A 25,764-nucleotide genomic window follows, 5' to 3' on the forward strand; every position below is an offset into this window, starting at 1 on the left:
TATTAAAATGACAAATTACAGCCAAATAAAAACACTGTATTACAATACTGAGAAAAAGTGATGTTTCTCTTGAATAAGAAAAGAACCAGCACAAAAATAGTTAATTCAAGTAAAATGTGCATTCATATTTGAAGTTGAAACATCAGGAATTCACAGTTATGATGGCAAAAAGTGGTCATCTGTGGAGTGCTTCAACCTGCTTCTTAATGTAGTACCCCACGAGGATCTGAGGTCTCTGCTGGTAGCTGTGGAGAACCTCCTTGGAGCTGCTCAGCTGGTCCCCCTTAAGGCGGTCCACTAATGTTGTGCAAACCACGGCCGCTTTAATGTTACAAAACAAAAAAAGTCGGAAGGTTACATTTCAAAAATAAAATAAAAAGGTCTTTTGTGAAATCTTACTAATGTCATTCCTCACCTCGCAGGCCGCTTAGTTTACACATGGCGGCAAAAACTGTCGACTCCATCTCAATATTGCACACGCCTGCTTCTTTAGCTTTTGTCAAGTATTTGTGCTTGTCCTTCTCCGTGTACAGGCAGAATGCACCGTCTAAGCGGCCTTGACCTACTCAACAACACAAATTGGACAGTGACTAATTGTCCTCCTTTAAAAAGGCCAGTTGACTGATTACAAACTTGCTATGCTAATTGGAGGACACAACTTGATTTTTTTTTTTTTCACAGAGGGATTGACAATGACAACACGGGCGAATCAGACCTTCATAGAAATCCAGCGTGCACATGGTGTTTCCCATCACAGTCTTGAACTGGCCCAGCTCCTTGCTGCACTGAAGCAGTTCCTCAGCAAGGGTGTAGTCCAGGTCAGTGTCACGGACCACTAACTCGCCCAAGATCAACTGCTCAAATTTGGCCACGAATGTGGCATCCACAGACTGTTTGGTAATGACGACAGTCCCAGGTTCAAGACCTTAATACCAAATGAGGCATTCAAGTTAATGCAGTGGAATACAGTAAAAAAAAAAAAAAGAAGTATCAATATCAGGTATGTTTAAACTAATAACAGATTAGGATTTTTTTTTCATTTGCCCGCCTATATTTATATTTTTTACAATCTGAAAAATTACATTACACAGGGCCCACAAATTCCTTATAACATTGAACAGGCACTTTTTTTTTAGGGGTGGTCTACTATTTACATTTAAAGTATAAGCGCGCCCTCTTGTGGCAACTAGTTGAAGTCCTGGCAAAGTCGTCAAGAAAAAGATCCTATGCTGTAATATCAATAAAATGAATACTGACTAATAATTTACAAGCTTACCTATACCACCTGATGTTCCAATGCGTATGATTGTAACATCTGTGCATCGTGCATGATGGAGGAGCTTTATGAGTTCATGCAACATTATCGACATGGATGGGATTCCCATTCCATGCTGCAAAAATCAAGCAAATCATATTACAATATTTGTCACAATTTGGAATATAATATTCTAGTTTTCTTTGACTTACACTAACAGAGAGTACAGGTCCAACTTTATACATGGCATATCGGTCTGTTCCAGCACAAATATTCGGGTAGTCTGATTTGGGGTCTTGCATTCCAAGTTCTGCAGCAATATACGCAATGAACTCTTTCATTCGCCAAGCGCTGCCCCCAACACACACAAACTGGAGGAAAACAAATGCACAGGAAAAAAAAGATTGATTCAAATGTGGATAGAAGTTGTTTTGAAAACAATGAATGATTCTTACTTTGACATCTCCAAACAGAGCTGGAAGATTGTGTGTCCCTGTTCCCAGACAGAAGTGGTACAAGATGTCATCTTTCAGCCCACAGAGGTAAGGGTTGTGTACAAGAACGGGACTTGAAGGTGGGAAATTAAGGGGGAATAAATTACTGCCACAAGAAAAATTTACACTATTTACTCATTATTTAAATACGTAATCAGCCAAACCGGTTTATGACATGATTCGAGTTTTGAGTCTCAGACTCTCTGCAGAATTACAGCAGTTTTGTTAAGCTATATTTAACAAAAGGATAATAGCTTTAGTCATCATTTTCATTCATAACTTAAGGTCAAAAGTATTATGATGCAAATATTAGTACACTTCTCTTTAGATATTCTGAAACATACATTGAAGTTCACAAGCTGCCCCTCAAGGCTAACATGACTATTTAATAAAAAATGAAGATTTGATGGGGGGTGACCACCTTACCTGTTCGTTTCTGTGTACTTCGAGTCCATCCTGTCTCGGGTAAAATGAGGAAATAAACCAAAAATCAAAACAAAAAAATATTTCAAACAATAGTTTGTAGAATATTAGGCCGTTTAAGGTACAGCGATCTGTGACGACCAAGCGAAAATGATTAAGGTAAAGGCGTATTTTCAGGTCATTGTTGAAAGCGATCTTTGCTTTTCCCTATTCAAAATGGGGTCACCTGAATGCACCGTGAACCCGGATGGTCAGCTCGGAAAGATGGAGAAAGTTCGCAACCTCTGACCTGACCTCCACTTTCAAGGTGGTTGCCCTCATATCAACAATCAATTGGGGTGTAGCCCGGTTTCAACAAAACAAATTACGTTTTTTTATTGATTGACTCATTTAAAGTGATCATTTACATTCAATGGGTATTAAAACAACGTGGATCCTACCTGAAGTTTGCCGGTGAGTCGTTTTGAACGTGGAACGTTGATCACGTTAGTTTTGTTTGCTTCCTTTCGTGTTACTCTTTAAAGAAACCTTTATGATCCATGAGCTTTGATGAAAGTCAGCTTTCATCTTTTCTGAGCAGTGTTGAATGAAAATTACCTGCTTCTTCGATCAGTTTCATCAGCCCAAGACGTGCTCAGTGTGTTTACCAACAATTAGCATGCCAACGGCGATTATTACATTCGCTGTATCCCACCAAACAAAAATGTGTTTTTATATTTTTACTACTTCTTAATTTACACACAAATGTACTTACTCGGTGTAGTATGAATAACAACTTGCCAAATATAGAGCATTAATTTTCTGTCTGTCACTAAACGCATCGACCTATGAAGATGCACTATTTTAAGTGACTGATATATGGCAGTCGAAAACACTGAAAATAAGTGTTAAAACATTTTTGGCGACACGTGATTGCGGTTTTCTCGCATTAATCTGTCTTTTTTTAGGCTCGTGCCGTGGTGCGCGTGTTTCAAAATGCACACGCTCTGAATTTGTATATTTGCATTCTACTAATTCACCACTAGATGTCACTGGCTGTCCTCTTAATAGGACATATTTACTTATGGCCACTTCAACCTTTATTAACATCAAGGATGGCCCCAATATTTCAGATTTATTGAATGCTCACTAACTAACTAACTAACTAACTAACTAACTAACTAACTAACTAACTAACTAACTAACTCAAAATGAATGTATCCCCACATAAAGCTTCAAAATTCTAATGAGTCCCCTAATATTTAGACTTAATGTCTTCTGTCGTCTCAGTTTCACATGCAAAGGCCTAAAGTACTTTATTAGACATGTCAAGTCAACAAAAAGTATTACAAAAAAAATACATGGAAAAAACTGTAATGAGGTTAAATAAAATTCAAATGTATGCAGGCATCCATCTTGGGCATTTTTCCACAAATGCTTTAATGAGCGTTGTAACAAAAAACAACCAAATATACAATAATACAATGATACATGTTTTCTCGTAAAGAAAATAAGTTAACTACAGGAAACAATGATGTAGTGGTGTGGTAGTGTTGCCTATCTTTATTGTGGGCAGTGACTGGCGATCAGTCCAGGGTGTAGTCGACCTTTCGCTGGAAAAAGACCGAGAGGGGCACCATCACTCAAAAAACACTCACATGAATATTCCATCCAGACAGCAAGGTTATAATCGACTAGAAATTTGAACTTACTGCATTGGGTAAGACTATGGGGTGGTTTGGTAAACACTCCGGCCTTATCTTGGCAGCAGGACAACTCGCAAGTCCAATCAGAAAATCTCGAGAGTATGATAATCTCTCTGTAAAGACATTTTGGGAATTCATCACAAAAAGAGCCGAGGCAAAACAAAAATTATAGATGGTACCTTTTTTCTCATCCTGGAGATTGACAATCTCGAGGAACTGCTCCATTGTAAAGTTTGTCTGCAAAATACACAATTGTCTATCTTGCTTAATATGTCTTCAGATTTGAAACTTCTCATTTCTTACCTGTTTATCTGCGATGTTAATCAATGTCTGAACACACGAAGCATGATTTATTTTGGGTTCTAGATGGACAAATTATACATTAGAGTGGGTTTTGCAGTCAATATGGAAAACAAACAATCAACCCAAGCCCTTTTCTGATGTTTTACCAGTTGAGCTACGGATGTCAACAGGAAGGAGACGGCGGAGTGGTCTTGCAGGCTCCAAGTGCTTTTGGATAGTTCGTCGCCTCGACACCTCCATTCTCATACAGGTACAAATCTGCTTTCGGATTTCATCATGACATTTTAGCTGGCATTTCTAGAAGCTGACATTGTGTGTATGCAGAAGTGGGGATTTAAGTTTGTGGATGAATTTGACCTCTAATTTTTCTGTGAGTGCAGATTGACAAATGCAGTCATGATGGTAGACATTTCTAGAAGTAGTTTGCAGTACATTTAGATACGAAATATTGATTCTGAAAGGAAAATATGAAGCCCTTATATAACTCGAGGCTAAGCAGGACTTTCACACAAGTGGGCAAAAAATGTACATTTTGTCAGTTTATAGTCGATTTTATTATTTGAGCTAGGTACTTGAGTTAAGTACCAATATTTATGTTAGACGATGGATAAACTGACATTTAAGATGTACTACTTTGGAGTACACTAGAAATTGTTCTTTTCTAAAAGTTGAAAACTTGTTTACGCACGATAAAATTGCTGATGTGGTAGCCATGTTAGCTAAAGGATGGAGCAAATGACAACTCGATCGCCGCGTTAAAAAAAATATTTAACCATCATTGTAGAGCGCTTACGACGATAGTTTACTACTTTACTATTATTACAGGAAAACATTGTATTTTTTTCGTGTGAGCTGTCACTACAACGTGACAGTTCTCGTGAAGTTGGTGTCGACGAGAGAAGACTACTTTAACCCTTCATAAAATAGCGATTACAAGTAAGTTTACACTCCATGCCATTTATTTTAACAATTAACTTGGAACAACGTTTGAGGGGTTTAATTGATAGCAATGCTTCGTCCTTCGGTTTTTCAAAATGTCATAAAACGTTAAGCGGAGGTTTTATTAGTCAAAAGTCCACATTAAGTACTTTCTATATTTCTAATATAATGTCCACCAATTCACCTGCAATTTCGATGTCGGTCGCTCTTCATCCGCTGGTGCATAAAGCTAGCAAATTAAATCCTGTGAAATCCGGTACTTTCAAAATAAAAGCTAACATTAAAAAATTTCAAAGTTATGTTCACTTACCCATTAATACTCTCGTAATTTGATCTATACATTAGTAATTAGCTAATATCCATGTTAATTTTCTTTTATTAATTGAAACTACTCTCTTCATTCAACCCCCCCCCAAGAACAAGTGAATGAAGATTATCCATTTTAATAAACATCATTTTAATCATACAGAGTAAAATGAAATGTATAAAACAAACATCAAACCATAGCATAATCGGACTTCCCCTGGATGCAGTCAAAACTTATGCCAAATGAAACTATAATTTCAAATGCAGCGACTAATGCGCCATTCAAATGGACTATGAATAAACAGACTGTCAAAAAACAAAACACAGGGGGGAAACCAACTACATAAGTATCTGTTATTCCAAAATATATTTCACATTTCAAGTGTCCAAACTAGACGACTTGAGCTCGCTGGCTATCAAAATTCCAAAGTCACTTTTAAACAAAGAGTAGTTGAATCTTTCTCGCACCAATTGGCCTTCCATTGAGTTCCTCCACTGCTACAACAGCCTCCTCCCGAGTCTCAAATACTACAGTTGCGCTCCCTTTAAAAGCTCCGCCCCTATCATACTGCAATGAGATGGATCCCGGAAGAATACGATATCCGTGGCAAAAATCGTAGATTTCTTCTATTTTTATTTGGAATGGTAAATTAACTAACTTCACGCACGTGGGCTCGTTAAAATTGTGCCTCGGTGGACCTCCGCTGCTACGAGCACCGTTGCCTCTGTCGAATGGGTGGCCGGCAGGATCATAGCCGCCGTAGTTTTGAGGCCCCGCATTCATTGGCATGTTAGCGCCACGAAAGCCCCTGAAGTCGGAGCACTCGTCATCGGCGCCTTGGAACTCATCGAATCTTTGCTGTGGCCCGGCGATCAACTCCCGCATGTGAGCGCGAGTGACGTATTTGAGAGCAAGCTTTGCACCGAGAAACCTCTGCCCGTCGAGAGACAGGGCCTTCATGGCCGCAGAGTCGGAGTGGAAGAGAACCAAAGCCTTGCCGATCCCCGAACCCGTGTTGTCACGCAGCAAGTGCACGTCATCGTCCGAGAGATTCATCCCAACGAACAAGTCCATGACCTCCATTTTGCGTACGTCGAAAGGCAGATTTTGCACAAGCAAGCACTTCTCTGTGTCAGAATGATCCCTGGGGTTGGATGGAATCCTCTCATTACTTCTACTTCTTCTCGAGTTCCCACAAGGGCTGACATCTATTTTTTGAGACTCCATGATGGCCATCATTTTTTCTCTGGAGACCGGCCGGATATGAATCAATCGATTGAAAAAGGGCTTCGTCTCCTCTTCCGTTGCTTCGCGAAACTCACGCATGGTCTTGAAGAGCACAAAGGCGGACCTACTTTTCCGCTCGTCAAAATTCATGAACAAGATCTGGTCATCATCGAGCCTCGCGTGGTGAAAGAGTCTTTTTATGTCCGCCGTTTCCACTGCAAAGGAGAGATTCTCCACCATAACGCAGAACTCATCATTGGGCGATGACCCCCTCTGGCCTATTGGTGACTGTGACCTCATTTGACCACGCAAAGGCGATCCACGTCTTTCAAACCTGTCGCCTCCCGGGTTGCCCCGCACGGGTGGCCTTCCGGTTGACCGTCGCCAGTCGTCCTCAGTGGTGGGACAAATCTCCACATAGCGCGAACCGATGTAGTCCCTGTCCCTCTTCAAGGCTTCCGATACTTCCGCTGTGCTTGAGAATTTCACCAGACCCATTCCGTTGTTTCGTCCGGTTGCGTTTTTCAACAGGACGAGGTCAACGATGTGTAAACCCTTGAAAAAATCCACAATTTCTCTTTGGGAAACATTGAAAGGCAGCCCTTTGAGGAAAACGCACGGGGAGACGACGTTCGGGGGGTCTTCATTTGAGTTTGGTCTCTTTTGGCGAGGTGGAGGACTGATGTCCGCTTTACTCGCCGGCCTCTTGTTGGAGTCGGACTCCGCGGATCTTCGGGCGTGCCTTGCGTTATCTTCAAGATTTCTTTTTTTCTCCAACTCCGCATTGATGGCACTTTTCTCAAATACATTCTGCATCTCTGCTTTGCTACTGAGCAGCAAAGTCACAGATCCCCCACGGATTTGCCCCCCTGAGCGCGTCATGGCTCTTCTCGCGTCTTCGTCGGAAGCAAAAATAATGAAAGCTTCCTCCTTCTCGCCTCCGATTATGTGTACACCACCATCTGGAATTTTGAGTCCAGTGAAGAATTTGCGAATATCCTGCGAACCGGCAGTGATCCTCAATCCCTGTAAACGGATGACGACTGCCATGCTGAGGCACCTGCAGACAGAAGGGTATAGAACAACATTATTCCCCTCAGAGCCTCTCAGCTCGACACTGCCTGCCATTCCAACATGTCACCATAAAAAACCTGAGAAGATATTTCATTTAAGACAAAAATTCAGAAAAGGTATCAAAGCCCAAAATGGCGGCGCCACACACAACAGCATGTACTGCTGTGAACAACTGGCTCTCAAAGCACCACTGTACATCAAAACATAAATGACCCAACATAACCAGAACATTCTGACCACTGTTTATGGCGCAAATTAAATGACAGGCTGAGAAACTAATCAACATTTCGACCAATCACACTGCTGTTCGTGACAACTATGGAGCTTGGAAAGACAATGTGATTAATAGCAACCTCTTGCCCCCAACTCTCCCGTCCACAGAGAAGTCAGTCATAACCATCACCGGTACAAACTCCTATATACCCAATATTGATTGATGAACCACCTAGAAGCTGGCTATCACCCCCAAAAAATAATAATCCTGCTTGCAACTGCTTTTCTGAGAGATCATTCTTTCCATCTTGCATTCTGATTTGAAAAGCACAACAGGAAAACCATCTAAGAAAAATCCAACACCTTGATATATTCAGTGTTTTAAATATATCAACGCTGACTGCAAATCTAATCCATACAACACATTTACACCAATGTTTGTCCACTTTAAATTGCTTGCCTACTTTACAAAAACTATATTGTATCCTGTGTCCCACACCACAAAATAAAATTCCAGCCGTGGCCACTCACAAACTGCGGTAACCCTCCCTTTTGTTCACCAATGTAGTCAGTCACTGCACAAAAGGGGGATAAAAGGGATCAGTTCAATGTGGCCATCCACCATTTGGGACAAACAGTAAAACCCATTCCATGAACATTTCAAGTACTGCAATACAACACCTAGCAATATAGACCAATAAGTAATTATTATACTATTTGCTGGAAGAGAGCAGTTTTGTCGTAGAATTGGGTTTTAATTTGATGAAATATATCTTTTTTTGGTAAGGAGGGGCAAATGTGATACAAACCTTGACTCCATAAAGGGTTAGAAAACACCACGTGATTGTACTCAGGGAGAAAGAGACACGAAACTGTGGAAATTATAACATTTTAACACCAATCGATAGGAAACGGCAAGCTTTTCCAGCGTCATTCAATGAAACCCCACAACCATGCTTTGAAGCAGGCCAAGTTGTCGTCAGTTCCTCCGCCAATACACACGTTCCCCACCATTGTGACCACCCGTAGACCGTCAAACACATCCAGAAAGCAATGTTGTTTTCCCAATACCCATCCATCCTAAAAGTCGAAGACATTACTTGAGCAATTCCAATGCTTCAATGCTGCTAAATCGTCAGACAAAAAGACGTAGCACAATGCTAAAACGTTAGCCACAGGCCCACCGAGGCATCCCTAAATAATTCATTCCATACTCAAATAATGCGTTCATTATTACAATAAAATACCCACATTAACCAGCAACTCAACTTACACAAGCGACAAGGTGACTCTTGTGCAAGTATTTGCAAAAATGCTAACAATTTTAGCACAGCCTCGATTCGCTCGTTTCTTCACAGCCGCTTTTGCCCGTCTTCTTCGCTCCGAAAAAGTGAGCAACGACTCGGAACAACTGTATATAGCACCGCCTGCTGGTCGTAAGGCGCAATACGCACACTTGTATTTTCAGGTGCCCGTGTCAAATTATAAATTTTGTTAATTTAAGTAGCTAATGACGAGTAGCTCATATCACAAGCCCCAAACCCTAATAGTTCAACATTTTAATGTTTTTTTAAGTTTATGTTTCAGACATTTTGGCACATTGTTTAGGTATTTCTGCATATTCTATGAATGTCTTATGTGAAACTACTCTGTTGTGGACTTGCTTTGGTGCTTTTGGGTCGTTGTTGTGAATTCCCGGACAAAATGGTTTTGTATAGAATCTGGAACTTCTTCTGCAGCAATTTTGCTAATTTAGTTGATCCCTTTTACAACCTCTGATAACTATCTCTACTGTAAGTTAAAAAGTGGACAAAACACACAATGTACTCGTTTATTTCCTCCTTTTTAACGTACGTATTTGATGTGCCAGACCCACATTGTTGAACCGGGGCCACTGTTACACGATTTACTGTTCCGTGTTTGACGCCAGGCCAAACCGGGCCAGCTGTGTCCGTGCATCATGTGACGTCGCCGCAACAAGACACGCCAAATGCCGCAGAGGAAAATGTAAATAGCAGGCATGTTTCTCGGCCTATTTTGTCTGTTTCAAGTGGATCGGAGCGTCGGATAGGTCGAGACATAACGTGGGGGCCTGATATCGTTGTGGACACAATGATTGTGGATAGGCACTACTGGTAAGTAAGTGTACTCACAAGTGTGAGCTAATGCTAGTTGGATAGCACAACATTGAGGCGCAGCGGAGCCACTGAGCAGCAGAGCGTCAGCCGATCATCACCTCCGTCAACCCCGGACCGATTTGACGCCGGGCACGCATTGGGGATTGATGTTCGGCGAAGGACACCGTCTTGGGAATTTTGAAGATGGAAGAGTCTCTTGACTTGAAACACTTTTTAAAGTGAGTACCACACGAAAGATAGCATTAGTTTCCTTACGTTGTGTAGATTTAAGCGAACCATACACGCAAGTAAGCTAAGACAAACCCTCCCCCCGGCTAGCATGCTTCTGGTGCCGGATGGACGGTTTCATAAAATGAGGGTGTAAGTCTATTTATAACACAATTTTGACCATATTCTGCAAATTATTCGCCACGTAATGCTTTAAAATCAAACGATATGAAGAACAAGGGTCGCAAACGGAGATGTTAGTTTCCATGCTACTGGTTTATATGTAACCTAGTTAGCCGCTAATGCTCGCCCAAGATTAGCCTTTCCGGCACAGAAAGACAATCGATTGTACCATTCCTCGGCCATGTCAAACACACATACACAATTCGCTTTTCTAAAGATAACATATTAGATTTAATGGGCATGTTTGAACGAAAGTAAGCGAATTGATCAAATCGCAGCTAAGGTTAGCTTACCCAAGTTAGCGTTATTGGTTTGGGCATTTTTGTGTAAGTAATCGTGAGAACGTTATATATTACGGTAATGGGGTTATGATTGCCCGTTAAGTAATCGCACTTAATGTATGGTTAAGGTAATCTCTCTGAGCAAGATCAAGTGGAAATGAATGAATTGTCTTGTACATTACAGACTAGCTTTGAAAATGAACAGGAACTGGCTTTTAAAAGGCCATGCATGTTGGGCTGCACCTAAGCTTCCCGCACCAGGCCATTGAGCCTCCTTGCTCATTGCAAATGCTTCCTCACAGCCACTGTAGGGATACGATCTATTATTTTCATATGATAATGAGTAATGAGCATTACTTTTGACATTGTAGTGGGAGTTGCTTCACTTTGCTAACTACAGTGTGGTCCTTATTTTTCTTCTTTCTGATTCAGTCTATGGACAAATCTTGTTTATTCAATTGTGTTGTGATGCAAAGCCACAACCACACTGAATAAAAGCAAGCATAATAGAGTGAGAAGAAGGTCTGCATGAAAGTGTGCAACTGCTTTGCTCTTTGCAGAAATTGATAACCATCTCGAGAGAAGGCTTCAGTGGAAGTCGGATAAACCAACGGTCAACAGCATGTGCTCTGCCTCCATGCTAACTCTGTTTGATGTGGCAAAAAGCTTGTTGGACTTATTGTTAGTTATTCTGGACACACCACAGTTGATTGCAAACCTATCTTTCTTTTTGCCAGGTGTGGCGTCACTTTGGAGGGTTCGTTTCTCTGATTTGGATTATTCTTGGCCAAGCAACGTCCGCAGGCCCACTAATCCTAGACGAGTTTCTCAATGGACTCTCTGCTCAAGTCAGAAATCAGGTATTAGATGGCAGACAACACAGACGTCACTGTGTGTGAGGTGCTGAGTTTGAAAAACAAAATGTGGACGTCACTAGGGCAGGGTATTGTTGAGAACCTCCTGATTCAATTTAGATTGTTTAGGATGGGACTTGATTGGATTATGATTCGTCAAGAACGAAAAAATAGACAAATCGGAGCAAATTTTGCTGAAGGTCACCCGAAGGTGTTATTTTGTATGGTGGCCTTTTAATTGTGCAACCTCAAAGCGCCTCGTGTGGTGAAACGAAGTCTCAGCAACTCGTCCAGGGGAGTGACTTCCATCATTTGATAACTTCATTTTTATTTTTGGATAGTGGAGAAGACTAGTGAATGTCTTGTAGGTGTCCAGCTCTGTTGTGATCTGTTGGTTACTTCAATATAAATTGTCTCACAATTGTAGTCATTCAGTGCCCCATTTTTTTAATATGTATGCTCAAATGATCAAATGACCCAGATACCAAGCACACGTATTGAGCTTGCCCCAAGGAAAGCACTCATGCACAATTATCAGCCAAATGAGAACAAAAGCAACGTAATCTAATGAATTGCGGTCCTTTTTGTGTTGACCATCTTCATGTCAGTTGTTAGCAGTGATGTTCAAGGTTGGCCTTTAAAAGTGTCAGATCACGACAGATACAACCGTTGGCATTTCTTGGCCATATTTGTAGAAACTATACAAATATACACATTCCATGCACCCATGGGCTTGCCACTATCCTAATAGTATGCACATTATGTATTGAGTAGGCTGCTGCAAACAAGTGAGCTTGTGTTTGTTCATATAGCTTCTAAAGTGTGGTTGCTTAGATATGTGCATATTTTCACTGCGTGTTGATGATGGACGTTGGTCTTTTGCATACTGGAATTTCCCCGTGTGGTACAAAGAAAGAAATATCATATCTTTGAAGGTAGTGAAAGCGTTCTTGAGGCGAGGTCATCGCTCTAGGTGACAGTTGCATTTACGTCTTTTTGTTTCTCAGATGAGTTACACAACTTTTTTGTGCTTAGCTGAGTTAACGGAATTATGCTTCTCTAAAACATGCAAAATGATATCAATTGCTGTGCTCGTGGTTGGTTCGCTTCTAGTAATAGTCTTTTAGTGTATGCCAAAATTTGGCCTCTCTACTAGAGATGTTGTAGATTGCCCAACAATGTCTGTTGTTGTTGTTCAATAGTCTTATTTTTACAATAATGCAGTGCCCCCCGCTCCTGTGTACAGTGTACTAATGAAATCTTCTTCTCTGTTTTATGTCTCCATGCTCTTGCCATGTATCTCAGAGACGAAGGAAGTGGAGCCTCGGTAAGTACATTTGAATTTGTTAGACCAGTGCTTCTCAACTGTTGTCACCCTGAAATTTATTTCATAGAAATTCTTAAAATATCAAAATATGTCCGCAATCCACCCAAAATGGGTCCATGACCCACCATTTGAGAATCACTTTAAGAAAATCTTGTCACTGCAACTTTTTATTGTCTGAAATTGTCAATGGATTCAAACAGTTATAGCTTGCGTCTCTCTGTTGATTTTTAGGTAAAGGTGGAGGGCCTCTCTAAGGCAGCTCTCATCAAAAGCCTATCTCCTAGAGTCATGCTGTCCAACCATCTCTTGCCTAAAGGGACCAAGATGAAGGTCAACCTCGAGGATCAGAGTCGTCAGAAAGTGTCCTTCAGCTTCGCGCAAACCAAGAAGCCACTGCACAGCATTTTCGTGATCCCTTCCAGCCCTGAAAAGTCTGACACTGAAGCTCCCGCTGCCTCACCACAGCCCAACGTCGACAAAGGAAGGGCTTTTGACAGTAATAATGAACAAAAACAGGCTCAAGCAGTTCCCATTCCAACGGAGCAGACTTCTTCCCAAGTCCCAAACTTTGCTGCTAAACTGAAAATAGACTTGGCAAAGATGCATTTCAAAAAGCAAATACTCAGTGTGTCCGTGACTAGAGAAAAACTAACATCTTTTTTTCGGGAGGAGACGCCCACTTCTAATTTGCTGGTTTTGCAGAAACCAAATAACAGCGAAACCAATTTGCCATCTTTGCAACATCAGACCCCTGTAAGTGTCTGTCCTTCTGAAGATTCCAACCATCACTCCTCTGACAGCCGGACCGGATCAAGTCTCGACAAACCTGCTGCATCCTCAGGAAAAGACGAAGAGAATTCCAGTAATGAGCAGGATAAAAATGTATACAAAAGGAAAACCAGGTCGCAAACTGACAGACGAACTGAGCCCGAAGATCCAGTCCCGATGTCTTCCAGACGCAAATCAGTCGACTCCAAAAGTAAAACTAATTCAGAAAGCGCTAGCAAAACAGTAACAAAAAGATCTCCGTCTCGGTCACGAGGGGCAGAAAAGGAAAAAAGTTCATCAAAACGATCTGAGAATCACGAAAGGTCATCTAGCTATACAAAATCGGAGCGGGATTCTCGATACACATCGTCGCGTTCGCTGCGATCAAACAAAGATCGCAGGAGATCCAGATCAAGGTCGAGATCAAGATCCAAATCACGAGGCACTCGAACCAGTTCATCTCACCCAAGATCAGAAAGATTGAGGGGTGATAGAGGCTCCCGCTCGGAAAGGTCTTATTACCACGACTCCGATCGCAGATCATACCGGAGTTCCCCACGAAGAGACAGACGGCGATCTCGTTCTCGCAACGACAGAACCCGGGACAGTTCGGACTCTGAAGACGACCATCGCAAGACGAGGACAAGGACAAGTGACTCCAGTCGATCATCCACCTATTCAAAGTCCTCGTCCTACTCTAAATCCGACAAAGCATCGAAATCTACAGATTTGCCGCATTCATCGGAGTTAGCTAAAAGAAATCAAACATCTTCAGTGTCAGAAAGGACTACTTCGAAGCGACAGGCAAATTCTGACCCCCAGCGCAAATGCTCCCCTGGTGTAGAAACCAGAAATTATAAAACTAACACCCATCATACACAAGACACCAACAGAAAATCAAATTCTTCCGCTCAACATGCGGATAGTGAAAAACAAGAACGTGAAAATCGCCTGAAAGGCGTCTTTAGCGACAACGAGGCTGATCAAAGGAAAAAATCACAGGCGGCCTCGTGCAAAGAAGAGGAAATTAGTCAATTGGACTTTAAACCCGACGCTTGCTCCAGATCGTCAGAGGAAACCAGCGCGCATAACAGACAATCAGAAGACCAATATCAGAGCCCCAATAACGAACCAAAATTTGAAACTACCGCAAAACCAAGTTTGCTCGGTGACAGGGACAAAAACAATGTCAATTGTTTTCAAAAGAGAAGTCAAGATGACCACCAGGGTAACGAGTTGAGCGAGACACCAAGTAACAGATTAGATGGGCCAAAATCAAGTCTCGAGGTGGAGAAAGAAATTGCGCTAGCTAAAAGCTCAAACAAGAGCATGCTGCATGTAAATGTCGCTCTTGAAAAGGTAAACAATGTGAACGATAGTCTTTCTGCTTTGAATGCACCAACTGAAAGTATATTCAATAACTGGGACGTTATCGAGTGCAGTATCGACGTGAAACATGTCGACTCTTCTCAAGGTTCAACGCCTCTACCTAATAAAATGGACATACCTGCCGCGTACGATACTCAGACCTGTCGACCGACGGAAGATGCGTGTAATGTTGCCACCGCCTCTGAGCTAGCTCAAACGAACGCACAACTGCAATCAGAGCAATTGTGTACAACTGAGAACAACGCTAAACAGAGCAGTTCTACGAAAAAGTCCCGGTGGGATATCGTTGGGCAGAATGGGCCAGGGAGTGAAGAGTCTCAGCAGACGGTCTGTGTGAACAAATTCGGATTCTCCCAAAACCAAAGTCAAATAGATATGATACAAGCCTCGCATGAATCTGAAAGATCTTCCATACCTTGGCAGGAGATGGAAAAGCCAAAGCAAGCAGATAGTTACGATCGAGGCGAGTCTTTACGAGGTGTTGTCACCGACCGTACTCTAAAAACAAATTTAGAACATTCTCTCTGCAACAATGATGCAACACAAGTCAACAGTGGTCCAAAAATGGAAAGCTGGAATGGGAATGCTCAAGAGAAATCTGAAGATAATACCCCCAAGAATGAATCGAGAAATACATTCGCCAGTCACCAAGCCGGCGGAGGACAGAGCGACGCCAGCGATAGCGACAATTCCGACTATGACTCTGATTGCGACGAGGCAATAAGACGACTACACTCTGTGGTCGTCGTGCCGAAGAATTCTACCGTAACAAGTGAATCACATGACACTGGATCCTCCTCCTGCAGTCTGTTCCTTTCCGATTCCCATATTAGTAATGAAGTGACAAATGTGAATAGTCACGGAGTCCAATATCAAGTCCGCTCTCAACAAAGACTAGAGGGTAGTTCGTACCACACCGGTGCTCTTTGTCAATCCCAAAGTAATATGATTGACAGCACAAGTCACTTAGAAGGATCCAACGCCAGTGCTGTCTCGCAGCAGTATGTGACTTGTCCTACCAACGTCCATCAAGGTATGAGTAATTTCACACACAGCCACGTCGGTTCCGGACATTACGACCAATTGCGAGGCCAGCAGTACGTTACCAACACTGGTGAACTGATGCTCGCCCATTACCAACATTCTGCCGCCAGTGTCAACGATGGGCGTGGGTTCAACCCAAGTTGGAGTTTTTCCCAGCTGGAACAGCCCAGTAGTACATATCAACAGCCAGACAGCAGTCATGGACCATTGTTACCGCAATCGAAACTTTCAGAAACCTTTCCTAGTCCACAGCAACATGGACACCACAATATCCCTTGGAACCACCAAACCTCAGACAGGCAGATAAGCAAAACACCCTACCTCCATGTGTATCAGGATCTCGCAGGTGAAATCCACCCGGATTCACTCACCGGTGACCATGACGATTACTGCCGAGCTAAACCATCCGATCAAATCAAAGCGACCGTTGACCAGAGTGGACCTCTGGGTTTTGTACAAGCTCACGAAATAAGCAGCAACAGCAAGGGCCCAGTCGTGCCTGATCCTCCAAGGGAGGACAGCTTAAGGACTCTCAGGAGCAGGGGGCCTCCCAAGAAAAGACGACCGGAGATCGAATCCGATTCGGACAATGAAGCAGAGGCTGGACCTACCGCCAAGAAGGAACGTCAAGGGGATATCGAAGAGTCTAAAGAAACTCAAGTCAAAGATGAGGTGGTCCGTCCATCACTCACTCTGCAGCACTTTCAAGACACCGGCCGGTGGAAAGAATTTGCCAAGGCAAAGAAGATGCCTCCTTATTTTGACCTCATTGAAGAGAATCTGTACCTAACCGAGCGGTAAGATTTCACAAATTCAAACCGTCAGATCGTTTCGGACTTTTTTTGTTTCAGTTTCAGACGTTTTTGAATGTTTGTAGAAAGAAGAGCAAATCTCATCGGGACATCAAGAGGATGCAGTGCGAGTGCCCGATACTGCCCAAACAAGACCGCTTAAGGGGAATGTTGGCGTGCGGGGATGACTGTTTAAATCGTCTCCTGATGATCGAATGGTAAGTCAAACTCTGGTGTTGTTTGAGAAAGCTCGACAGAGAACTCGAAAGATCCTAAGACTATTTGTTTGACCTTTAGCTCATCGAGGTGCCTGAATGGACACTATTGCTCAAATCGACGCTTTCAAATGAAGCAGCACGCTGACTTTGAAGTCATCCTCACCGAAGAGAAGGGTTGGGGTCTTCGTGCAGCTAAGGACTTGCCATCGTGAGGATTTAATTCATATGGAGGTGTCATCTGGATCGTGGAAGGTCCCCGGGTGATCTTGACATACGTGTGTTGTGATTCTCTCACAGGAATACCTTTGTGCTAGAATACTGTGGGGAAGTGTTGGACCATAAAGAATTCAAAAACAGAGTCAAAGAATATGCACGCAACAAGAACATTCACTACTATTTTATGGCGCTCAAAAATAATGAGGTAAGATTCAATGTATAACGTGTTTTCGTGTTATTGAGAAATTCTTGACTGTCATTGTCTTTCCAGATCATCGACGCGACACTGAAGGGCAATTGCTCTCGCTTTATGAACCACAGCTGCGAGCCCAACTGTGAGACCCAAAAGGTTCATCCACCACCGGAACTAGTTTACTAATAGTGTTCTGTTAACATGCTCGTTTGCTAATTACTGATTTTCATCTCATTTCAGTGGACGGTCAATGGTCAGCTTAGAGTCGGGTTCTTCACCACCAAGGCGGTCAGTGCAGGAACGGAGCTGACATTTGACTACCAGTTTCAACGATACGGGTATTGCTTCTTTTTATTTATGTGTCAAATCATAAAGTACACCGATACCTCTACTTATGAACTTAATTCGTTCCGCGATTGGGTTTGTAAGTAGAAAGGTTTGTAAGCCAAAGGAACGTTTTCCATAGGAATCCATGGAAAAGCAAATCATGCGTGCCGGACTATCTCAATAGTCACACTTTTTGCTCTATTACTCTGTGTAAAATGTACAAAAAAAAATAAAACAACTGTTCTTTTATTCATTCATTCATTCATTCATTTATTTAGTTATGTATTTATTTATTTGGGTGCAACAAAAAAAAAATCCAGAGGCTATAGTTCGTATCTCAAAAGGTTCATAAGTGTAGGCGTTCGTAAGTATTTATATGGTCTAACTTTAATTTTCTTCTATTTTAGGAAAGAAGCCCAGAAGTGCTTTTGTGGAGCTCCCAGCTGCCGAGGTTTCCTGGGAGGGGAGAACAGAGTCAGCGTCCGTGCGGCTGGAGGGAGGATGAAGAAAGACCGTCCTCGGAAGAATGCTCTCACCACAGTCAGTTCAGATTTTGTGGACATTGTTTGATATCATTTGGACAAATAGAAAATGATTTTCACTTACCAATCAATCGTTTAGGTTGATGAGGAGCTGGAGGCGTTGCTAGAGAACGGCGAAGGGCTCTACGATGGGAAACAAGTGGTGTCTCTGTGCAGGCTTATGGTCCGCGTGGAAAACATGGAGCAGAAACTCACCTGTCTCAAGCTCATATATGTAAATCAACATTAAAATAATATGAATATAAAAAATGCAAATTGCTTGACATCGTCGGGTGTTTGTGCCACGCAGGATACACAGAATCCGTCATGCTTGAAACAGTTCTTAGATCATCACGGCTTATCTTTGCTTTGGATTTTCATGGTGGAGATTTCGGAAGCAAAGGGCAACAGTGCCAATAACATCAAACTGCAATCAGAGGTGAGAGATCATTGCAGTCTTCTCATGAATTCATTTGTGAATTCAAATGTTTCAAATGTAAAATCACTTTGTCTCCAGATTTTGAAGACCTTGGCTGTCTTACCCATCTCCACTAAGAACATGCTGGAAGAGAGTAAAGTTCTAACCTTCATTCAGCGATGGGCCCAAACAAAAACACTCCCTCAGCCCACGGAGATCGACGGTTACTCCAGTGAGAACACTTCTCGAGCTCAGACCCCCCTCAACACCCCCGATGGTTCTTCCGCCAAATTGGGACCAGAATCTGACCGGGACCCTTCCAAACCTGTTGTGGACCGCCGCCTTAAAATCATCAGTGAAAACAGTCTGGATAGTGCGCTCTCAGATGCCAGCAAAGCATCTGATGGCAAGGATGAGGAAGAGGAGGAAGATGATGATGAAGAGGAAGAATCTGCTCAGAATGCGCTGGCTGACGACAAACAACATAAAATAGACGCGGTCATTGAAGCTGCTGATGTCGTGAAAGAAACTCCAGAAGAGGAGGTGAAAGACGTCAAAGTGCAGGAACAGGAAGAGATGGAAATAGCTTCGGAAAGTCTGGAACAAGTTCCCGTTGAAGAGGTAAAAGACCAAATTGAGTTGGAGGGGAACCTCTCTGAGGTAAAAGTGGACGTGGATGAACCCAAGAAGGAACTTGAGGTTTCTGACAAACCTAGTGGAGAAGATCTCACCATCCAGGAACCAACACAAATGACAGAAGTGGAAGGTGACCAGCCTGTAGTTGAGATTCAAGACCCAAAGATCGAGTCAGTTCAAATGGATATTTCTCAGGCTCCAACTGAGCAGCTTGTAGAAGAGACGGTGGTCAAGACAGAACCACTGGAGGCTGAAAATTCTCCTACTGGCCTAGAGGCCCAACTAGGTGAACCCATACCTGTCGCTCCACCAAGCTCTGACACCCCCGAGGTCAGTTTGCCCGCTGAAGACACACCAGTACCGACAGATCCGTCAGCCATAGAAACGCCGTCTCAGGATGAAGAGGAAGGTGTTTCCGATGTGGAGAGCGAGCGGAGTCAAGAACCCCAAGTCAGTGCTTTGGACATTAGCAGCATGGCAGCCAGGCTGTTGGAAACCTGGAAAGATCTCAAGGTGAGCGATCTCGGAGTCATACAAATGAGTCCCAAGGTTCAATTTCAATGTTCTAATTTCCAACCACTGCTTGGAACAAAAATGGGTCGCCTTGTGTCGGTATGGCCAGACATCAACTTATCTTCTTGTCTTTCAGGAGGTGTACAGAATACCAAAGAAGAGTCAGGTAGAAAAGGAAGCCAATGGTAAGTGAATTTTATAGCTCTTCCATCATTTTGATAATTATTTATGCGCTGTGATTAATCTCAATCGCGTTGTCCCGAAACAGATCGCAGTCGAGATCGTGACACAACTTTGACTCCGCGCAACACCTCCGGTAGTCGAGAGCGTGAAAGGGAGCGTGAAAAGGATCGCGACAGGGACAGAGACCATGACCGAGATTGGGAAAGGGACAGGGAGCGAGAGAGGGATTGGGAGAGAGAAAGGGATCGGGACAGAGACCGGGATCGGGACAGGGAGCGTGATCGAGACAAAACACCGCGCAGCACTGAAAGACGGAGGCGACGGTCCACATCTCCGCCTTCCTCTTACGAACGGAGCAGCCGGCGCACCGAGGACCGGTAAGAATTCCCGCCGTCGGGAGCGTTTGACCTACTTTCCTCGGATGTCGAGCAGTGTTGTTTTGTCGCGTGGAATCGTTTCAGGTTCGACCCGTCCAAGACACCGAGAGGAGTTGGCAGCAAAGAGCGCAACAAATTGTCCACGGAGGAACGCAGGAAGCTGTTTGAGCAGGAGGTCGCTCAGCGGGAAGCCCAGAAGCAGCAACAGCAACTTCAGCAGCAACAGCAGCAGCAGCAGCAGCAGCAACAACAACAGCAGCAGCAGCTCCAACCTATGACCTATGACCCCACCTTGGCCTATGCCTCCACTTCTGGCTTCATCACCTACCCACCTGGTTACCCTCTCCATACATTTGTGGACCCCACCAACCCCAACGCAGGCAAAGTACTACTACCCACCCCTACAGCTGACCCCAACATGACCTATGAGCAGACTCCTCCCCAAAGACTTGTCTCAGAGCTTGGGCTTCCCTCACCTTCATCCACTTCACAAGCCACTCCTGTTTCCAATATCTCTCAGCACATCACCACGGCCAACCACACGCCTGCAGACACCCAGCAGTTTGCCCAGCCGGCCGACGCCGCCCAGGACTCCAGAGTGTCTGTCCTCTCCGTGCCCGCCCAGACGACACCCCAGGTCCAGAGCCAGCAGGGCTACGCCACTCTGTGGGACCCCGCCACCCAGCAGGCAGTGACCGTGCAGACGCAGCCGGCGGCGCAGCAGCAGTACGCCTCGGCACCGGCGCAGGGCGCCCCCACGCAAACGGCCATCTACTACCAAGGCCAGCCGTGCCAAACCATCTACAGCATCCCCACCGCGTACCCTCAGACCAACACACCAGTCATACAGGTGGGCTCGTCGTCACAGTGCAAAGGTTCTCAATGGGTTAGACCCTAGGTGTCTACTCTTGGAATAGTCCTTGATCATTTTTGACAATTAGACTATCATACCTGATCAGTTTTGAGATGTAATAACACTATTCGCCACTAGGTGGTAGACTGTCTCTGATCCATCTAATTTATTCATTAAAGCCTATTTAAATTGAAAAGCATAATTTATTTTAATAATTTAATTGATTGCAAATTGAAACCAGGATCAATTGGGAATAATTATGTTTCAAGCTTCTCAGAAATTGGCTATTTTTTTTAAGTCCGTGTTTATTTCATGCTGTTTTGCAGGCGTACTCTGACCCCTCGGCCAGCTACTTGCATGGCCAGACTGTGTATCCTGGCCATCAGCAGGGCGTGGTGGTGCAGCAGGGTGGCACAGTCACCACCATCGTTACCTCTCAAACGGTCCAGCAGGTAATAAGGCCACCTTAATACACAACGCATGTACTCTTCTATATTTTTCTATCTAGGGCGTCGACACAACAAATGAGCTGCTGGGTCACATTGCCCCAAATAATTAAAGCAAAAAAAAAAAAAAAAGTGCTTTGTAGTAAGCTGCTTTGGTCACAAGAGGGGAGTATACATCTAAATTCCTATCCAGACTAGTATGAAGTCATGGAAGACTTCAAACCACAATGCTCAAGCATAATATTTCTTGTATGATGATGATGATTCTCCTTTTCCACGGCAGGCTAAGCAGTAATTACAGGAAGTAAATTGGAACCGCTGTTTCTTTCCTCTAGGAAATGATCGTACCCAACAATGTGATAGATCTGCCTCCTCCCTCTCCCCCGAAACCCAAAACGATCATCTTACCCCCTAACTGGAAAGTGGCACGGGACCCCGAAGGAAAAATCTACTATTACCACATTACCACAAGGTGACTTGTAATGTCTTTTTCACAGGGTGGGGGGGTGGTGAATGTATTCATATTTTAAAGTGTTAATATTCATTTACTTGTATTTTTTTATTTTTTTAGGCAAACTCAGTGGGATCCTCCAACCTGGGATGGAAGCACCGAAACTAATCTGGACCATGACTCCGAGATGGATCTGGGGACACCCACTTATGATGAAAATCCTTCCAAGGTGAGTTTTAGATGAATGTCTGTGCAAAAAAAAAAAAAAAAACATTTTGAGGATGCTTTTTCATTCGTTTCCCAGAAAGTTTTGAGGTCGGATGCGAAACATGATTATAGCGTTTGTTCTTTGCACTGGTGATTACTTTCAGCTGTGTTTTATGGACGGGAACAAACGTCATCACGCCATCGTCTCCAGCCGCTTTAATGAGCTCCTCCTCTTCGCATATTTGTCTCTCAAAGACAAAGAAGGTCGCTAAATCTCGTCCCGTCACTTTGCTGCATGTCCCCTGGGGCTCGAGGTCATAAAGTGAGGATGAGATTTGCATTTCTTGTTTTCCACCGCCTCATTTGTTTCCCCTTCTTTACTTCTATCACCACCGGAGATAATGAGAAGCATCTGGACGAGCCAGAAGTCGTCGTTGTTGTTTCTTCGGTGGCCGCTCTCTAAAATGTCCCGTTTTTGTCTTTGGTTACTCTTCGGGGTGAGAATAAACTGAGATGCATCTTTGCGTGAAGAAACGCAACAAGGTCACATCATGTCACAGCATTGGAAGATGTGACACATGCTCGTCCTATTATAAGTAGCTACTGTCCTTGTTGTTGTTTTTTTTCATCATCACATTTGGCGCCTCAGCTGTCGTCTGAGTTGGGGTCACGGTGATTTCGAAATCCTGCGAGGGGGTTCTGTTGCTTCGTCAGGTGCCCCAGCTAACTTCCATGGCCACTTTTGGAGCTGCCGGCTGCCGTGTTTATATAGGGCATTTTGGAGATTTTAATTATAGATGGCCACTACAGCCTCTTCTGCGGTCAGAACATCACTCAGTGCAGCTGAGAAAAGGCCTGAAGGAAGTTCAAATGACACCTTTAAAGACCAATATATATAAACCTGAAGAATAGTATTAAATGGCTGCTGTTGCTTGCTGTTTTGTTTTTATAACAGTTCTCAACCAAAACAGCTGAAGCAGACACTTCCAGCGAATTGGCGAAAAAAAGTAAAGAGACATTCCGTAAAGAGGTAGGCATCCGCTCCTATTTGCTTTTTTTTGGCCCGTCGTGTCACTTTTTAAACACATACGTGCGTTATTGTTACTCAGATGTCCCAGTTTATCGTACAATGTTTGAATCCTTATCGGAAGCCGGATTGCAAACACGGCCGCATCAGCAACACGGAAGATTTCAAACACCTGGCAAGAAAGGTAAGATTGAACAGGTTTGGAAATTATTTTGGGGGAAAAAAAAAACAATTGTTAAAACATGAGTACTTGGAAATGATTAAAAAAAAAAAAAAAAGAGAGAGAGAGAGAGATCTGACTTGTGGCGGACACTAAACACTGGCACATTAAAAAAAAAAGAAAATGTCCTCACTCATTCAGGACAAAGTTTACTGTTGTAAACAATTCAATCTTAATCAAAGACCAAAGGGAAAAAAAACGAGCCGGAGTCCGACTGCGTTCTCCTTTTGCCCGACAGCTAACCCACGGCGTCATGAATAAAGAACTCAAGGCGTGCACCAATCCCGAGGACCTAGACTGCAACGAAAACGTCAAGCACAAGACCAAGGAGTACATTAAGAAGTACATGCAGAGGTTCGGTGCCGTCTATAAACCCAAGGAGGACACGGACGTCTACTGAGCGCACGCGTTTGCCTTCCCCCCCCCCCACCTACGCTTTATTTATGATCCTCCATTGAAGACAACACATACAATCCCCAAGAACCGATTTTGCCTTTTATTTTATTTTTGTGTTTTTTTTTATACGGCTGTGAATCAAGAACAAGCCAACGTTTTTTTGTTGTTGTTCCTTTGACACTTTCCACTGTTGAAAATGGATCAATGAACAGTCTGCTTCATTTTCTGGTGCTGCTTTTTAACCGCGGAGGTCCAAGCTTCCACTCGTCAAAACGCCCGCGGGACTTTTGAGAGCGGCTTTGGGTCCACTCCGGGGGTCCGCCATGTGTGCTGGTCATCCATATCTCGTTCATTGTGTCTTTTTAGTCGTCGGTTACAACGTCGGGAGCACGGTTTGATTGCTAAGTTTGATGTGCCCCCCCCCCCCCCCCATCCTCCTCCTCCTCATCATCCACTTCCTCTTCTACCTGGACTCAAAACAAAAGAGTAGCATTGCAGTTTTAACTGATCCACTTGAGTTTTTAACAAAGGAACTCGGCCTTTTTATTCATCCCCTTTATTGTCTCTCAAACCATCGCAGCCTGTTGCATTAATTGTTGATATATTAAATAGTAGTTTTGGGAATGTTTAAATTAACAGCAAACTTTGTAAAACAATTATCATTTCATGGTTCTCAAGTGTAAATATGTTATATTATTACCAAATATGTATGCAGGAGCCACAAGTGACCAGCTCGATCCTTACTTACGTCATGACTTCGTATCCTTGCTGGCTCTTGTCAACGTAGGGCGACAATTTTGTTTTCTTTTTTTTTTTAATTGTACAAAGTAATTTTCACCCTACTCAACTGTAAGTATTGTGCAAGCACATTGTCATACCGAGTGTACAAACATTTTAAAAGAAAATAAAACAGTTTCTTTTGTACACCTTTTGCTGAGATTTATAATAATATGAATTATAATTAACTTATTTTATAAATAAATTAATTAATGGACCTAGACTAAATAATATGAGTTAAAAAAAAAAAAAGGCGCCGATGTTAAGATTTTGTATTTTTTGGAAGCGAAAGGAAAAAAGATCATTAACAGATTGTAGCTGTGTGAAACTTTTCTCCACTCTTTTTATAACAGCTTTATTAAAAACCCACTCTTCCCCCCTCAGGGTTCTCTTTGGATAGGAAATGTTCTGAACCACTTAAGCTTCTTGTTATGGGGCAGCACAGTCCAAAAAGGTCTGGATTTAGCCCAACCCCTCCTCACTATGTAATTCATCGAGTCAGAGTGATTGCAGGCTGAAGGCCAACTCAACAATCACTTTCTCATATTCAAGAAGGTCAGCAAAGCAAATGAAGGAGAAGCTGCTGGCTGAAGGACAAAAACAAAACACTGAAATATTCAGCAAGTGCCCAAAAGAGACTAACTCTAAAGCCTGCAATTGAAACAAAGTGACTCAGCCTTACTGGGTCTGTTGATTCACCTGCAAGTATTAGATTGGACACCTATTATAAGATCTCTAGCAACAATAGAGAAGAAACATATTTGGTAACTTAAGGTCAAAGGTCATGTCCAAACAAGGCCATCAACAGTTTTTGCTGGTACCGGGAACCAGTTCTTAAGTGGCAACACTGACTTCAAGTGGTAGGAAAATGAGGCTTCAAATT

At 43.1% G+C, this 25,764-nt stretch overlaps 4 protein-coding genes across 13 annotated transcripts; 1 reads left to right on the forward strand and 3 right to left on the reverse strand.

Moving 5' to 3' along the window:
• Positions 1–17: 17 nt before the first annotated feature.
• On the reverse strand, positions 18–2,836 carry upp1 (uridine phosphorylase 1). 3 transcript variants are annotated; one of them, XM_085919540.1, is made up of 9 exons: positions 2,770–2,787; positions 2,613–2,700; positions 2,176–2,205; positions 1,711–1,822; positions 1,468–1,626; positions 1,277–1,391; positions 716–925; positions 416–562; positions 18–321 (listed from the first exon to the last, which is right to left on the reverse strand). In XM_085919540.1, exons 3-9 carry the CDS (start codon positions 2,202–2,204, stop codon positions 176–178), a joined length of 918 nt encoding a protein of 305 aa, XP_085775666.1. In that variant the 5' UTR covers position 2,205; positions 2,613–2,700; positions 2,770–2,787; the 3' UTR covers positions 18–175. The 3 variants fall into 3 exon arrangements, with proteins under 3 accessions (XP_085775666.1, XP_085775664.1, XP_085775665.1); XM_085919538.1 differs by having other exon boundaries at positions 2,399–2,836; XM_085919539.1 differs by having other exon boundaries at positions 2,613–2,833.
• On the forward strand, positions 2,421–25,028 carry setd2 (SET domain containing 2, histone lysine methyltransferase). Of its 6 annotated transcripts, none has more exons than XM_085919530.1 (23): positions 2,421–2,625; positions 4,310–4,410; positions 9,972–10,276; positions 12,889–12,910; positions 13,142–16,908; positions 16,989–17,120; positions 17,200–17,328; positions 17,418–17,541; positions 17,608–17,685; positions 17,770–17,867; positions 18,264–18,396; positions 18,478–18,612; positions 18,688–18,816; positions 18,895–19,944; positions 20,081–20,129; positions 20,213–20,504; positions 20,589–21,354; positions 21,684–21,809; positions 22,139–22,275; positions 22,375–22,483; positions 23,417–23,491; positions 23,571–23,672; positions 23,947–25,028. In XM_085919530.1, exons 3-23 carry the CDS (start codon positions 10,242–10,244, stop codon positions 24,106–24,108), a joined length of 7,650 nt encoding a protein of 2,549 aa, XP_085775656.1. In that variant the 5' UTR covers positions 2,421–2,625; positions 4,310–4,410; positions 9,972–10,241; the 3' UTR covers positions 24,109–25,028. The 6 variants fall into 6 exon arrangements, with proteins under 6 accessions (XP_085775656.1, XP_085775658.1, XP_085775659.1 ...); XM_085919532.1 differs by lacking the exon at positions 9,972–10,276 and adding an exon at positions 11,467–11,589; XM_085919533.1 differs by lacking the exon at positions 9,972–10,276.
• gra (granulito) lies at positions 3,380–9,295 on the reverse strand. 3 transcript variants are annotated; one of them, XM_085919543.1, is made up of 6 exons: positions 9,194–9,295; positions 4,307–4,418; positions 4,161–4,219; positions 4,037–4,094; positions 3,864–3,970; positions 3,380–3,764 (listed from the first exon to the last, which is right to left on the reverse strand). In XM_085919543.1, exons 2-6 carry the CDS (start codon positions 4,404–4,406, stop codon positions 3,738–3,740), a joined length of 351 nt encoding a protein of 116 aa, XP_085775669.1. In that variant the 5' UTR covers positions 4,407–4,418; positions 9,194–9,295; the 3' UTR covers positions 3,380–3,737. The 3 variants fall into 3 exon arrangements, with proteins under 3 accessions (XP_085775669.1, XP_085775667.1, XP_085775668.1); XM_085919541.1 differs by lacking the exon at positions 9,194–9,295 and adding an exon at positions 5,284–5,421; XM_085919542.1 differs by lacking the exon at positions 9,194–9,295 and adding an exon at positions 5,284–5,344 and having other exon boundaries at positions 4,307–4,421.
• On the reverse strand, positions 5,557–9,291 carry rbm12bb (RNA binding motif protein 12Bb). The gene is made up of 2 exons (XM_085919535.1): positions 9,194–9,291; positions 5,557–7,693 (listed from the first exon to the last, which is right to left on the reverse strand). The coding sequence occupies exon 2, from the start codon at positions 7,681–7,683 to the stop codon at positions 5,842–5,844; it is 1,842 nt and encodes a 613-aa protein (XP_085775661.1). The 5' UTR covers positions 7,684–7,693; positions 9,194–9,291; the 3' UTR covers positions 5,557–5,841.
• Positions 25,029–25,764: the final 736 nt, after the last annotated feature.

The sequence above is a fragment of the Syngnathus leptorhynchus genome, chromosome 8, assembly GCF_054491065.1.
Source record: "Syngnathus leptorhynchus isolate UIUO chromosome 8, UIUO_Slep, whole genome shotgun sequence".
NCBI classification, from domain to species: domain Eukaryota; kingdom Metazoa; phylum Chordata; class Actinopteri; order Syngnathiformes; family Syngnathidae; genus Syngnathus; species Syngnathus leptorhynchus.

Excerpts from the sequence above, each read along its gene's own strand:
- rbm12bb (XM_085919535.1), bottom strand. The coding sequence starts at position 7,683 with ATGGCAGTCGTCATCCGTTTACAGGGATTGAGGATCACTGCCGGTTCG.
- setd2 (XM_085919530.1), top strand. The coding sequence starts at position 10,242 with ATGGAAGAGTCTCTTGACTTGAAACACTTTTTAAA. Across the intron at positions 16,909-16,988 it reads AATCTGTACCTAACCGAGCG|AAAGAAGAGCAAATCTCATC; the intron begins GTAAGATTTCAC and ends GAATGTTTGTAG. Across the intron at positions 21,355-21,683 it reads CCAACACACCAGTCATACAG|GCGTACTCTGACCCCTCGGC; the intron begins GTGGGCTCGTCG and ends GCTGTTTTGCAG.
- gra (XM_085919543.1), bottom strand. The coding sequence starts at position 4,406 with ATGAGAATGGAGGTGTCGAGGCGACGAACTATCCAAAAGCACTTGGAG. Across the intron at positions 4,220-4,306 it reads TGACATCCGTAGCTCAACTG|AACCCAAAATAAATCATGCT; the intron begins GTAAAACATCAG and ends TTGTCCATCTAG. Across the intron at positions 4,095-4,160 it reads TTAACATCGCAGATAAACAG|ACAAACTTTACAATGGAGCA; the intron begins GTAAGAAATGAG and ends TGTATTTTGCAG.
- upp1 (XM_085919538.1), bottom strand. The coding sequence starts at position 2,493 with ATGAGGGCAACCACCTTGAAAGTGGAGGTCAGGTCAGAGGTTGCGAAC. Across the intron at positions 1,823-2,175 it reads AAGTACACAGAAACGAACAG|TCCCGTTCTTGTACACAACC; the intron begins GTAAGGTGGTCA and ends CCCACCTTCAAG. Across the intron at positions 1,392-1,467 it reads GACCTGTACTCTCTGTTAGT|CATGGAATGGGAATCCCATC; the intron begins GTAAGTCAAAGA and ends TGATTTTTGCAG.